Source organism: Salvelinus namaycush, chromosome 3, assembly GCF_016432855.1.
Source record: "Salvelinus namaycush isolate Seneca chromosome 3, SaNama_1.0, whole genome shotgun sequence".
Classification (NCBI taxonomy): domain Eukaryota; kingdom Metazoa; phylum Chordata; class Actinopteri; order Salmoniformes; family Salmonidae; genus Salvelinus; species Salvelinus namaycush.
Genome location: NC_052309.1, coordinates 49,491,258 through 49,506,355, shown reverse-complemented (window position 1 = coordinate 49,506,355; position 15,098 = coordinate 49,491,258). Strand labels below are relative to the sequence as shown.

Genomic DNA, 15,098 nt, shown 5'->3' with positions numbered 1-15,098 from the left:
CAATAATATGATATACAACTGAAACATTTAGCACATGTATTCTACATGCATTTCACAATGAGAGGGCTCCAGAACAGCTAATATGACTAGCTACAGACCATCCTGCTATAACGGATTCTACTGTACTTCTTCCATCAAATTGGCCTACCTGAACATACCGTCTACATGAAATTGCTTCACACTGTCTTTTTCCCGTCATTTGCAGCAAGCTTCCAAACATTTACAGTAGCCACTAGAAAACGTGTCACCTCTACCTTGTCATCTCCATGGTGTCCTTGGTAAGATAGACGATCCAGTAGACTAGGTTGAAGGCCCCGAACGACAGAGGGAAGAGGATGCGCGAGTACTTGTCTATGATGCTGGTGCCCGTCAGTAAGTTGTTGGACGGCACGGCTGAGCCTTGCTGGAGGAAGGCCTGGGCATTCACTGGAGGGTTAGGGAACACCTCCGCTGGCCTCTCAAAGTGAGGCGTAGAGTTCATCCTCTTCTTCAGCATACTGCTGGCGTCCTGTACGGCGCACAAACATAAAAGTGGGTGGAAGGGGTGAGTGAAAGAACAGGTCTGCACAGTAAATCTATGACCAGCACATCAGTAAGTCATCGGCAATTCAGATTAAAATAGGAAATCAATTGGGTTTTATTTTGGCATAACGCAGTAATTGAATCCATTTCCTATAGCAACACGGTGGCGTATGCCATGTGCACAAAGTCATAAAAGATATTGTCATTGATTCATTCATCAATACAACATTTGGTATTTAATAGTATTTGGCTACTGTGGTGCTGCAGAGTGAATGGAGCAGGGACTGAGGCACAGTTGGGCGGTGTGGAGTTGGGAGCAGGGACTGAGGCAGGGTTGTGAGGGGTGGTGTGGGGTAGAGTGGGGGCGCTGGCACGGGTTTAACTGGCTTCCATCACAGAGCAGGTTGGAGCTGCAAATGTCAGCTGCTGGATGCTGTGCGAGTCCGACGGAGGTGAGAAATCAGGCAGGGAGCATGTGGCTCGCAATGCTTTAATAGTGCAGCTATTTCTGAAATGACAACAGGCTTGAATTCTCTGCTGGCTCTCAGGCTCAAATCCCACAATGATCAGAGCAAATTCTTATACAGTAGATATCCTATATAACATTGTTCTGCATACTGAATTAATATCGCTAGAGCTCGACGGAATACCTCATGAAATGTAAATACTGCGTGACATTGTCTTGTCTTCATGAGATGAAAAATGCAGGATTAATAGTGCAACATAATACACCGCGTATTCTATCAATTTGGCTTGTGTGGAAGTGATCACAAGTGTCCTGTCTTTAATCCGATTTCACCAATCAGGTGAACAAATGGAGTGTTAGCATGCTGACACACATCTAAATCAGTGTATAATATAAACATTCCTTAGTGTTCAGCCAAGGAAGAGCTGGTAGACTCAGTCCACATCTTATCCTGTCAAAAACCAGTCAACCAGTGATAACCAGTCAACCAGTGATAACCAGTCAACATCTTAACCAGTAAACCAGTCAAAAACAGTCAACATCTTATCCAGTCAACCAGTGATAACCAGTCAACATCTTATCCGGTCAACAACCAGTAAACCAGTCAAAAACAGTCAACATCTTATCCAGGTCATTTAGATTTGGCTGCCTTTTAGAATAATTTAAAGAGATAGCAATTCAAAATGGTGACAGAGATAGAGCTCCTCTCCGTTTGACTATTTAGTAATTTTGTTATCTGAAAACCTACATGTAGGCCTTCATGTATTTGGTGCAGTCACCTAATAATAGTATCTCTCCCACAGAAGCACAAAGCATTGGGCTTGCCTTTCCCCTCCAGCATGAAGGTTTCGTGTGAGCCTGTAATGATCTGCCTGGATATTCCCTTCATCTATTCCTCTTACATAACCTTCAGCAACCGCGTTCATGACGCCACTGGCTGTCTCTTCTCGTCAAACGCTCGTGTTATCATAGACTAGGAGCGGAGGTTGAGCTGGACATAGAGATGGGAGGAAAGGGAAAGGGAGGGAGGAGTGTAAAACGAGGAGGGAAGGAGGGAGGAGGGGGGTGGATTACCGAAGAGGACTCCCCGTCACTCCTCCCGGCCTCTGCAGCCTCCTGGGCTGCCTTGATGGCGGCCACCTTGCAGAGCTCCCGGTTGGCCTGCAGCGTGGAGAAGTAGTTGACTGCTGCAAACTCGATGAGGGCTGAGAAAACGAAGGCGAAACATACGGCAATAAACCAGTCCATGGCCGTGGCGTAGGAAACTTTGGGCAAAGAGTGGCGGGCGCTGATGCTGAGTGTGGTCATGGTTAGCACAGTGGTAATGCCTGGGATACACAGGGCACATAGAGAGATTTTAGACAGAGATACTGGATCGAGGATACATTTTGTTGTCTATCTCCCAGAGCCCCAGGGTTGACTGGCTGGGCTTCCAGGGTACCAGGCTCATCATCTTGTTGAGTGGTGATTGTCAGGGCATGGAGTGGAGTGAAGGGGGTTGGAGGGTCTGACAAGCAACCATCCAGTGGTTTGCATTAAAGCAGTTTAATGTGAACACACATGAGCTTACAAGCAATGAAATAGCTTAAGGGGAAATGGTTGAGTCTATTCAAGCATGTCATTTGGCCTGAAAATGGTTCTTTCTATGAACCCAATAGATCAAATCTTATCATATATTTTCAGAGAATGAAATGATTTCTGCTGTAATTCTCATGACACTGATCTAACATTACTGAACATTTTGAGCAAAAATAGTGTCTCGAGTTCATCAGATTAGGCTGTCTCATTAATAATAACTGACGATACTGTAACTTCATCAATAGCAACCTACAAAATGAAGATTAGTATTGCATTACTGTGCATAAAATCCTCAGAACCCATTCATAATTTAGATGGTAATTGATGCCCTACTTCGCCAGAGGGTGAATTTGTGGGCATGATGTTTAATCTCTAGCCTCATTTTCACACAAGTTCACACTACTCAACCACTAACCTTGCTCCTACATTCAGAAATGCATTTGTGTCCAAATTCAATGCTTAACAGTGCACTTTGTCTTTACTGTCCTTTGGATGGAGGGTCACAATTGTTTTTTATACCAAGTTGATTATAATGTCTATCTCTCAGATACCAATGTGCTCTGGTATTATTGATAAGTAATGATACCTGTAGCGCTATAAAATATTCAGCCTGGAGACTTGAGTAAACAAGTGGCCAGCGAAATGTAAAAAAGTCCAATCTTTCTTACTTTAAGAAAATCAATACTTCACCCATTATGTATTCACTTTACCAATAGCGAGTCATACAGGATAACAAATTCACCAACGTTAGGGTTTTCAAAGTAACACTGTGTACTCTCAGCATGATCTATTGATCCTGGGAGGCAGCAACCAAAAACATGGCTTAGTTTACTCACCCACAGCTTAGCCTAAACATCATTGCGTGCAAACACAGGAGTGGTAGGGCCTGTGGTAATACAGTATGTTCCTACGGTAACAGCACGCCTAAATCAACTTTAAGTCAGGTCATTTAGGCATGCTCTTTGGAAACATGGTATCACAGGACTCGATTTGTGCACGCAACTATCCTAACCCTAAGCTTAAGCTGAGGAAACTAAGCCATGTTTTTGATTGCTGACTCTCAGGATCAATAGATGACTTGCTATTTATCCATATAAATGAGGTCAACTTTTCATTTGGGTCAACTTTTAGTATTCCTGTTATGTCTTGGACGCAAATCCATTTGAAATCACAGCAGGGTATTTCTTACGTCGTTCTAAAAGCAGAGGAGGGTTGGGGTGGATGAAGTTTGTCATACCAGCCACAGTGTTTACTGTTCATGGGATGGCCTGTTTTTAGTGATGATGATGATAGTTCCAGAGCAGCACAACTTCCTTGGGTTAGACTTAGACACGTGGTAATCAATCGGATGCGGGTTGCAATGAGATGCCAGGGTAGTGTAGTTTCATCTCAGGGAGCCAAGGGATGACTGAGCTGCAAGCGGGCCTGGAGGAGCAGGAGAGTCATGATGATGAGAAGGATGGGACACAGATGAATTGATGAAGGCTTACATGGAACAAGTTTACAGGGAAAAAGAGCAATAGCAGTCCCAATCCTGGATAATGAAGAGAGTGTAGAAAGGCTGTTCTGCCCACAGATTATATGAAGCAATTCACTGTGCTATACAGTACGCATAAATGTCCTCTGAAATACTTTCTACTGATATTGGATAAGGTTCATTGGAATGCCAAGTGACTTCACCTGACAGGACTATCAAGACTTGCAGGAATTCACACTCTTGTCTCCTCATAACATTGGGAAGAGACATATTCATAGACTACCAACGTTCTAATAAACGACTTAACCTGTATATCAAAAATAAATTGATTGCGAAGTTTCAATCTGTACAACCTTTGTCAGAATGGAGTTGCTTATTTCTAGTGGTTCACTGCAAGTTATGTTCCAAGGGATTACAAAAATAAATTGCCATTGTTTGAGAGTGTTAAATAATATTATGGTCAGGCACCTCAGCTGAGGCAGGGCTACTATGGAAATTGATTGGCTGCATTGATTTCTATTCACAAATTGGATCTTGTTGACGATAACAACAACAACAGGCAAAGCAGTGGGGCCTCAATCCGTTGCATTTAACGTGGCAACAGATATCTGAGCGATGAATAACACTGTGGAGATTCACAAATGCAAACAGACCCATGGATGCAATATGTGTTCATGGTAATACATCATCACATTTATTCAAAGTGAGTTTCAATCGCTGGCCTCACACTATCGAGGCCCTTACAAGTCATTATTAATTCACATAAGGGACATGCTCTATACTGGTCCATTAACGGGGTACAGCTATAATTTAGCAGAGATTGTTTTCATTAAGCTAAAACTGTCAACATCAAAAAAGGTCCATTGGCCACTGCCCTGCTATGCTCTTAACAATTACATATTTACACAGCTCATTTGCACAGGGGGGACATGTAGAGAGCATTTAAGTGGATGTAATCATGTTTCACTGCATTTAAGCACTGCTTCAGCACTGAAAGCCAGTATAGAACTCCAGTATAGCCAGTATAGATTAAGTTAGCTACAGTACCAACTCTCTATAAAAAACCCACCAATGGCCAACACTGCCTGTCAAACTCATGCACTTGGTAATGATCACACTGAGGAAGAGGGATATGGGAGAAATCGTGTCAGTAAAAAAAGCTGAGGAGGCCAGAGAAAGAGAGAGGGAAGAAGAGGAGGAAGAAAATGAAAGAGAAAGACAGGAGAAAGAATTGAGGAGCTTGAGGCATCCGTGTGCTTTTAAAGGCTAAAAGCAAGGTACAAATTAGGCCCACTCAATTAAGTCTGTGAGACTTCAGCTCTGGGGACTTTCAGCTCTTAGAGAGTCACAACAACAATGGCTAATGTGCTTTAGCCCTGATGGAGTGCTTCTGCGTAGCTATCTATCTCTCTCTTTATCCTTCTGCACCTGTCAGTACATTACCACAACCTATTTAGCTACTGCACTCTAAAAAAAATGCTGGGTTAAAAACAACCCAATTTTGGTTATTTGGTAACCCAGCACTGGGTAAATATTGGACAGAACACACGTTGGGTTATTGTGACCCAGCCATTCGGGTTGCATGGATAACCCAACATGTTGGGTTGTTTGGATTACACAACATGGGTTAATTTAAGCATCATTTGGGTTTTTATTCACTTTCATGCTGGGTTGACCCAGCAGCTGGGTCTTTTTAATGTAATCCATAGGCTCTTAAGGAACACTTGTGTAAACCTCATTATAGCTACAAAAGTGTCAGTGTTCAACCTTAACATTTGATGACAATAAAACAGAACAGATGACCCGGAATGACATTTACTCTCACGGGTAGCCCAAAATAACTCCTGAAAGTCACACCACTGCTAAGCCACACCTCCAGTTTCTGATCTGACCCACTGGGTCATATCTCAATGCCACGCATCAATAACCCAGCATCAACAACCCAACCTTGCTCTTTGTATAGAAAACAACCCAACTAAGTGACCCAATACCTGCAACCCAGCAGTTGGGTCATCCAAACAACCCAGCATTTTATTTTGTGTGGCTTCTCGCTGTGCCCCATATTACGGTTGTCACGTTGTGTCACCAAAGCATTTAAATACATTGGATTTACAGAAGCAATTTACAGTCTCTTAATCGTAGCATTTCGGAACGCAAAAACAAACAGTGTAAACCGTGAAGATAAAGCCTGTCATTCTTGGGTTTGGGGAAAATCCAATATGTTTTATGCAACAGCCTCCTAAAGGACACACCATGTTCACACTAAAAACACTCCAATATCTTCACAGCGCTCCCCCGCAACTGTGTGAAATGAAAGCAGTGGGATGTGGGAGGTTAATGACTTTCCGCATATGTGCGTTTCACGTGGGGCCCAACTTGAACACGTACTAACGATTGGTATCTTTCACTTCTGTGTGGGATTTTCAAAATGCTGACGAGCTTCCAAAGAGAGCCATAATCTACAAAGGCCAGTAGCCGCTACTCCTGCTCATGAAAATGTAACTGAGGAAATTAAAATTGAAAATCCAAAGTATGGCAAATTAAACTTAGGAGCTCCATGTTCCCGAGGCTAGAGGCTGAAACAAGTGTAGCATGATGTAACGGGAACAAGCGGAATCTGCAAGTCCTCGGAACGAGTCCAAGTAAACAGCATCACCCCCCCAACCCTCTCGGTATGACCGATTTCAAAGTAGGAGTTATTTACTATTAATTCAGCTCCACCACTTTGGAGGAAACAAATATAATGAGGTAGAAGGTCTGAGAGCTACCATGTGACTGTGCTGCCTTTTATCTCGAGCACCACTCCACTAAGTGAAGCACTCCATAGAATGCAAACCATTACCGAGTTCTGCCAAGAAAGAACATTAAAATACTATATCCTCACCTAATCTACATAAAAGGATACGGAATGGATCATGTAATGAGTGGTGAATTGGTGCAATCCACCTTTATTCTTTTGTTATGGTTAAAGTGGCTCTATTGTATCGCTCCAAAGGAACTCCGGCTTATAATGGGACCTTCGGGGGTAACCTTGCAACATGTAAGCATGGTGGACAACCCAGTGGAGACATGGAGGGAGTAAAGATGGAGATCAGGAGGAGGCCTACCAAATACAGTTCGAGCAGGAACGGATTCCTTATTGATCCAAAAAGAGACCTGAGCCAGGATCACCGTCATGATACAGGGAATGTATGTCTGAATCAAGAAGAAGCCCATCTTCCTTTGCAGGTGGAAGTGAACAGTCATGATTACATATTCACCTGTCAGAAAACAAATGGAATTTCTGTCTGTGGCACAGAGTTTCTAACAGGCATACATTGTCAAATCAGAAAATTCACAAGGCACAATACTGATTTGTGTTACAGACAACAGATCAGACAGTGAGCATCACGGGGGAGACATCACACATACAGTACATGCATACTGTAGCACATGTCAAATACCCCACATTGAATGTGTACAGGAAAAGCACAGATTCAGATGAAAATTCCATTTAGAATGTACTATTGTCTTTGCATTGAAATCCTTTAAAGCCATATGCATACAGGATGCATACAGTTAGTTAGCATAGCTATCTTTTTAAGGCCTATTTCTGTAAGCATTACTTAAGCATAGAGTGAATGAATACATTCTTACCTGTGTTGGATTTTAACCTCTCACTGGACACTGTCTGTCCTATTAGATCGTACTGTAGCAAGCTGGAGGACTCCTCTGGTACTTCCACAGAGAACAGAGGTCCTTTTTTCCACGTGTACACAATTTCACTCATGGGGTAGGCATCTGGACAGCAGAAATAAAGATTCTGTAGTCAGTATGTAATCACCAGCTCTTCTGGTGGAACCATCTGTCTGACTAAGGCTTATCAAGACAACTTACAACTACCAAACTTGAGAGGACAGGCATGGCCATCCATGGGGAAGTTCATCAGTCGCATGGGACACTCCGCATTTATTGTCAATCTGCAATGGAATGGAAAAGAGTATTGGACACACTGTATGTACAGTAGTAACGCTCACCTATGATCATATATAACTAAATCACACCAGCATACAGTGGGTAGTACCATATTTTGAAAACAAAGCAATACTCATAGAAATGCGCCTGGTTAAGTATGCGTATATTGCACAAATAGCTCAACCATACCCATGATTCTTTTTTTTATGAGACTTAGATTGTCCAGTAGAACACAGAGTACTACGTAGGTCTATCCTGGACCTGGATGGCTGTGTGACTCATTAGTACCTCATGGTGTAGAGGATAGTTCCGTTCTGCATGATGCGGAACAGCTTGTTGGGAGTGGTCATGTTGTGAGAGATGGACCTCTTGCCATTCCGGAAGAATGTGTCTGGCGTCCAGATCTTGCTGACCATGAGGTTGTTGAGCCGCAGAATCTCGATGGGGCCCTCGAATTTCAACCTCTCGTCAATCCACGTTTGACGGAAAAACACATCCATGGTGTACTCCTGCAACATGGTGGTTTGGACATCAAATCAGCAATCAATTCATATGCAAATGATGGCATGTACTGTACAGTACGTACAGCATATCAGTGACCTCATTTTTTTTTTTTTATCAAATTGTCAGTAATAAGTCAACTTATTTCATTTATGCAAATGAGGAGTGTATTTTTCACGTTTGCGTTTTTTTCTCCAGAAACGATTGCTTATGGATACCTTCATGTGTTTAAATATTACTGTTCTCAGATGTTTAATTAATAGACTAGCTGTGCATTAAAATTAGCATTTTTTTTGCAAACGCTATATATCCATTGTTTAGCTGGAATGGAATGTTCATATACTGCATATTTGACTGTGATATGTATTCACCTAGCTATCTTAAGATGAATGGACTAGTCACTTTTATAAGAGCATCTGCTAAATGACTAAAATGTCAAATGTAACTGTTTTACATACAGATCTCATATTACAGCATTGATTCATTTTATATATATAAATCTATGATTTGTACAGTTCTTTATTAACAATGTAGTTGTTTGTTACATTTGACTGTGTAAAACCTAGCAGTACTACTTATTTATCTGACAGTGAGGCAGATATATATAGCGTTTTGCAAAAAACTACGATTATTTGTCTCTGAAATGAAACCATCAAGTGATAGATTTTAAACAAATACATGTCTGTCATTGAACAACCCCATGCCATGATTAGATAGTGGAAAAACAAAACCAATCTCTTTCATAAGTTCTTTAAACAATAAAAGTTAATTTAACAACATTTCAGAAAATGGATATATAGTGTTTTGGGGGGGAAAAAACGTCATATTTTAAAGTATCCCCTCTGTGTTGTTTGTGATCTGTTTAATTACTGTGCATATCCATATTTCTCAACTCCTCTCCATGAAAACAAATGACTGAAGATCCAAACGGTAACCATGGATATGGCTTTTTCAATCCGGGAATGCTTTTTGATAAAATGGATGGCTTTACTGCTCTTAAGGGTCTTATCTATACTGCCTGTAGGATGGCTACTAATGTATCACATGGTATAGTGGGTAAAGGAAATAAAACGATCAGCAGGCTCGGGACCCTCACTGACAGAGATTGTCAACCAGATTAAAATCCCTAAGCTGCACTAATGACATTCTGCCCAAATGCCAGAATAATATGGTTGGTAGGAACATGACTTGAGACTGTGGGGAGACATTCTAGGACTGAGAGCAACAAGCAATTATCTGTCTGCAATAACACACGTGTGTATTAAAATATCCATACATGCCAATACTCTGGAGTTTTGTGTTATAGAAGTGGACTGGATAAAGTAGTAATGCGGCCACATACCATCTCAACATCTGACACTGGACCAAAGCTGGTTACAAAGATGTCTGTTTTGACCTCAGTAACTGGACCTACAAAGATAAGTGTTGGTTTAGCATAAGACATAGCCAAATAAACATAACTCTTCAATCTAAAAACAAAAGGAAGCATGTAAGTTATCAACAAGATAAAAACGCTGTTATTGTTAATGATATCCCATTGCCAGTTTACAGTTACTAGACCTGTAGAACTGTTGGATATTCCTCTCACAAGTCAGCACAATAACATCCCTTAGTAGGATTGGCCCTTTGTGAGAAGGAGACCCTAAGTGGGTAAATAAATTGCCTGGACACTCGAGGGCACACATTTGAGTTATAGTAAGTGCACCAAAAGCAGCTTCCAACGATCGGATAGTGACCAAGAATTAGGGTATGTCCGGAACATAAGTGCCTCAGCACAGTGGAAAGTACAACTTTATCTACTGAGTGAGAAGACTGGAATTTAACACCTTTAAAAACAACCTGTTAGAATTCTAAAATATGCATTACTGTACCTCCAAATCCAGGTCGCAGTCTGTTGTCATATCCATCTAGTAATCTATCCAATATACGCGTAATGTTATCCAAATAGATATTCCCATCAATCTCTGTCGATTTCGGATTATTTCCCCAAACATTGCTCACACTGTAAACAAAGTACATCGTCATTATCTGTCGCCTTATTCTACTCGGTACAACTTGTTACTGCATCAAAGTTGCATAATTTACATCGATCAACATCCTAACATGCGTAAAGTCGTAGAAGAATAGTTAACTTGTACTCACCAGGACAGAAAAAAGAAAGTGAAAACGAAAGCCATGCCTCAAACACTTCACAGCCTAAAAGCCCCGGTCAACAGTTATAATTTGCATATTCCATCATTTAAAACCATTATAAAACACCGATCACACGGCTTAGTGTAAAAAGCGAGGGCATTTGCGCCAGTCCTGCTCTTCTTCTCCAGTGCGGTTGCGCCTCATCTGACTCGCTCAGTTGAAAAACTAAAGAGTTTTAAGAGACTGAAGAGCAGGGACGGAGGGCATTGAAAATAATCGAATAAGGCATTATGGGACATTAGAAGGAAGAAATCAACTGATAGTTTTGGCGGGGAATTAGCAAGGACCGATTTGGAAAAGGCTCAAATGTCCTGCTGCAAGAGATTACACCAGAGATGGTTTAAATGTTTGTGGTGGAGAGCATTCTACAGATGTTAATTCATAACAAAGTTGAGGAGATAAAGCATCAATACTCATTGCCTGTTGACCTTGGACATGTCAAACAGCTTTTTTCCATTAGCTGTGACAGTCTGTTTATGCTTGTTCAAATCTTCTGCATGTCAGCATGGGTTAACAAATACAAATAAATCAGAAAAACCTAGGATGGTGTATGTGATTGTGCTGGTGGTGGTGGCAAGGCAGGAGTAGGATTAGGAGGTTTGCTGGCTCACTTAACTCTCACTGACCTGGAGTGACATTGTCCAAATTTAAAATTTGACTGTTACAAAAAAAGTATTACTTGTGTTATACCACTTAGATAGAATCATAGTTGTATGGACACATTGATTCTGACAAGTACAGTAACAACCGATCTAATGTCAAATAGGAAATAGGGGAATATTTAATACAGCGCAAAGACAAATGTGAGAGCAAAGTGCTTTGTGCAGTCAAATATTGTATGCTATTTAGTTCAAATAAGTTCTCTGCCACAATCTCTACTTTGATTTTCTGTTAATATTTTATTCATATTGTGTGCTTATCTTCTACTGTGTTAGTCTGTACTAAACATGGTAGACAACTTTTAATTGTAACGTTTACATATCCTTTAAATGAAGGGTATAACATATTCACCATATTTATAATTTATCTGACGGAGATAGATGTTTTCTAAAAAAAAAAGCATGAAAGGTGTTATAAATGATTTATGCAATGAAATCCAACAATCATAGTGTTATTGTACTCAATATGTAAGTTATATAATGTTATAAATGCACTTTGAACGGTGTACACCCACCTCATCTCCTTCAAGATGTGGTGCAGTGGGTAATGCTGTGTCTACGTATTAGAAAATGTGTTAAATGTAGGCGGTCAAGGGAATAGTAATGAAAATATAATCTGAGTGTACAAAACATTAGGAACATCTTCCTAATATTGAGTTGCACCCCCCTTTGCCTTCAGAACAGCCTCAATTCGTCGGGGCATGGACTACAAGGTGTCAAAAGCATTACACAGGGATGCTGGCCAGTGTTGACTCCAATGATTCCCACAGTTGTGTCAAGTTGGCTGGATGTCCTTTGGGTGGTGGACCATTCTTGATACACATGAGAAACTGTAAAGCGTGAAAACCCAGCCGTGTTGCAATTCTTGACACACTCAAACTGGTGCGCCTGGCACCTACCACCATACCCCGTTCAAAGGCACTTAAATCTTTTGTCATGGCCATTCACAATCTGAAATGCACACATGCACAATCCATGTTCTATTGTCTCAAGGCTAAACAATCCTTCTTTAACTTGTCTCCCCCCCTTCATATAGACTGATTGAAGTGGATTTAACAGGTGACATCAATAAGGGATCACACATAGCGTCACCTGGATTCAGTCTATGTCATGGAAAGAGCAGGTGTTCCTAAGGTTTTGTACACCACGGGCTAACAGTGTTGTGGCCTGCAGGAGACCTGAGTTTGACCCTAGGAAGGTCACATGGTCAGCCCTGGTGATAGCAGCAGGAGCACTGATAGCGATGGTAGTGCTAATGATGGCGGTTCTGTGTAGCTCAGTTGTTAGAGCATGATGCTTCCAATGCCACGGTTGTGGGTTTGTATCCCATAGAGGGCTGGCAGTATGAAAATTGATGCCCTCACTACTGTAAATTGCTCTGGATGACAACGTCTGTAAAAACGGTGGTAGCAAGGGCAGTGGTTGAATTAACATTACAGTAAACATTACTGTGTAATATGATTCATTTAGCATTAATGGAAGCCATGCTCTGAGCCAAGATGCCCTTTAGGAAGGGAGCTTATTTCAGATTTCACTGGTGTGAATCTGCTTGGCATGCTATGTAATGCCACCATTGAAATGACACAGGGCCATTATCCTAATCCACCTCCATGGCAGTGAGGTTTAAGCACCGTGCAATGGGCACAGCATTATTCATCACATGAGCCGTGCCATCCATTATGGGACTAGGGGTCCGTTCAGAAGGCAATAGAGCAGGGGCTTCAACCACAGATCATTAAGAAGAGGTAGAACCATGACCATCATATCTCTGTTGAAGCGGCCGAGGAGTGCTCCCTGGCTGACACACACACACACACACACACACACACACACACACACACACACACACACACACACACACACACACACACACACACACACACACACACACACACACACACACACACACACACACACACACACACACACACACACAAATCCATGACGGTGTCCCATAGTGCACTGATGCAGAGATAGATATGGTGATTTTTAAGCTTTGCTGTTCTTTGGAGCATCCTCTATGTCATAAAGTGCCAAATGGTCAAGGATAGTGCCGCTGAGAGGCATTTTGGCCCACAAGTGGAGCCTAATTGCTAATAATCCAGATACAACATATCCTACTCTGGAAAGCATTCATTCTGGTTCATTACATTCAATATGCAGTGTTTGAATTAAAGGTATCTCTGGATTGTTGAACAGATCACTTGAATCTTAAGAGTTGAACTGCGTACATGATAATAATGGATTATATTAACATTGTGCATTATACAGCTCTCAAAGCACTTCATATTGCACAGGGGTAACTTGAGGGCTAACTACACTCATCACCAATGTTTATTTCTGCACTGTAGACATCTTGAGCCAGGATATCACACACATCAACGGTAGAAAGGTGAGGGTTTTCCAATCAATTTTTTAAGATACAAATATTTTACATGACTTGTGTCACAACTGAGTCACTCCAGAGATGACAAACTGAACTTGATTAAGCCTCTGACGACGTCTGAGTGTTCGCACATAACTCTTGATTTTTAAGTATCATAATTCAATCAAGCAGCTTTCTCAGTGCCTTGCAGGTACTTGCTTCACAGAAACCTTTTTCTAACTCCCTGACCTTTGTAAAAGAGACCTTTGCCAAATTGCCTGGGAAAATAGAACATTTGGTACTTTGTTTTGGTCAGTACAACAACTTCTGGGCATACTCAGCATCTCCAGCGGAAAGAGGCACATTATTTATGCAATGAAATGTTATTGTTCATAATTGTGCATTGACATGGAATGAAGGAAAGTTAACTTTATTCACCCCACCAACTTTAGTAGTGTACATTTCAACAGCATGGTCAGCAACAAAACTCCCAATAGACCCTTGTAAAGCAACCAACTGCAATTGAAACTTTAGCTCTATGGACAGTGGCATAATCCTACCAGACCTAGGTAAGGCAGTCTTCAAACTTCAGCACCATGGACAGCAGCAGAAGGTTAGCTAATGCTGTGGTGTACTAAGAGGCAGTCAAAGCATTTCATGATAAAAAAAGCTAGTAAAAGATCAGGCTGAGGAGCAGGCCCTCCTCCACTAAAATACAGAAACCAGCTTGTGACCCAGTGAATGTCCTATTTTACAGCCAGCTAATCTGGCACATGTTGTTGTCATTGAGTGTCAGTCTCTTTCAATACTAATTATATCCCCTGTAAACTGCATAACCTATTTAATTATTAACATCAACTCTGGATAAACACCAGATTACATCCTTTCTCTAATTCGATTAGATCAATGTCTACTTTTAACCCAAGTTTGTATTCAATGACATCTTAGTCCAAATGTATAAAGTATATGTGTTTAATAGCAGTGCTGCAGTGCTGTGTTATATTTAACATACCGCCAACAGTGGATGTGGCAATTCTGCTATATTATACAGTATCTATGGTAACGGCTCGCTGTTACAAAAAAAGAAACTCAGTGAGTCAAGTCAAAGTCAGAGAGCCTGCAGAGGTGGTGTGGGTGGGCAGTGGTTGTTCTGAGGTAAGCCTAGCAGGGCTCTTCTGTGAGGGGGCAAAGAAGATGGCAAAAGAGGGGACATAGGAGGAGTGAGGAGCAGATGTTGACATGAGGGTCTCACGTGGGAGGTCTGCTGGTGGAAGAGCTCCAGTTACTCCGTTGGAATCTCAATATTTGAAGCCAAGACACCAAAAGGCACTGTTTGGCAAGGTCGCTTGGAAATTCTTCCCAACTGTGGCTGAAAGCTGACAC

The 15,098-nt window shown here is 41.5% G+C and overlaps 1 protein-coding gene across 1 annotated transcript; it reads right to left on the bottom strand.

Moving 5' to 3' along the window:
- Nucleotides 1–250: 250 nt before the first annotated feature.
- Nucleotides 251–10,454, bottom strand: LOC120043904 (gamma-aminobutyric acid receptor subunit alpha-6-like). The gene is made up of 8 exons (XM_038988506.1): nucleotides 10,370–10,454; nucleotides 9,841–9,908; nucleotides 8,286–8,506; nucleotides 7,920–8,002; nucleotides 7,680–7,823; nucleotides 7,151–7,303; nucleotides 2,063–2,316; nucleotides 251–508 (listed from the first exon to the last, which is right to left on the bottom strand). Exons 2-8 carry the CDS (start codon nucleotides 9,841–9,843, stop codon nucleotides 251–253), a joined length of 1,116 nt encoding a protein of 371 aa, XP_038844434.1. The 5' UTR covers nucleotides 9,844–9,908; nucleotides 10,370–10,454.
- Nucleotides 10,455–15,098: the final 4,644 nt, after the last annotated feature.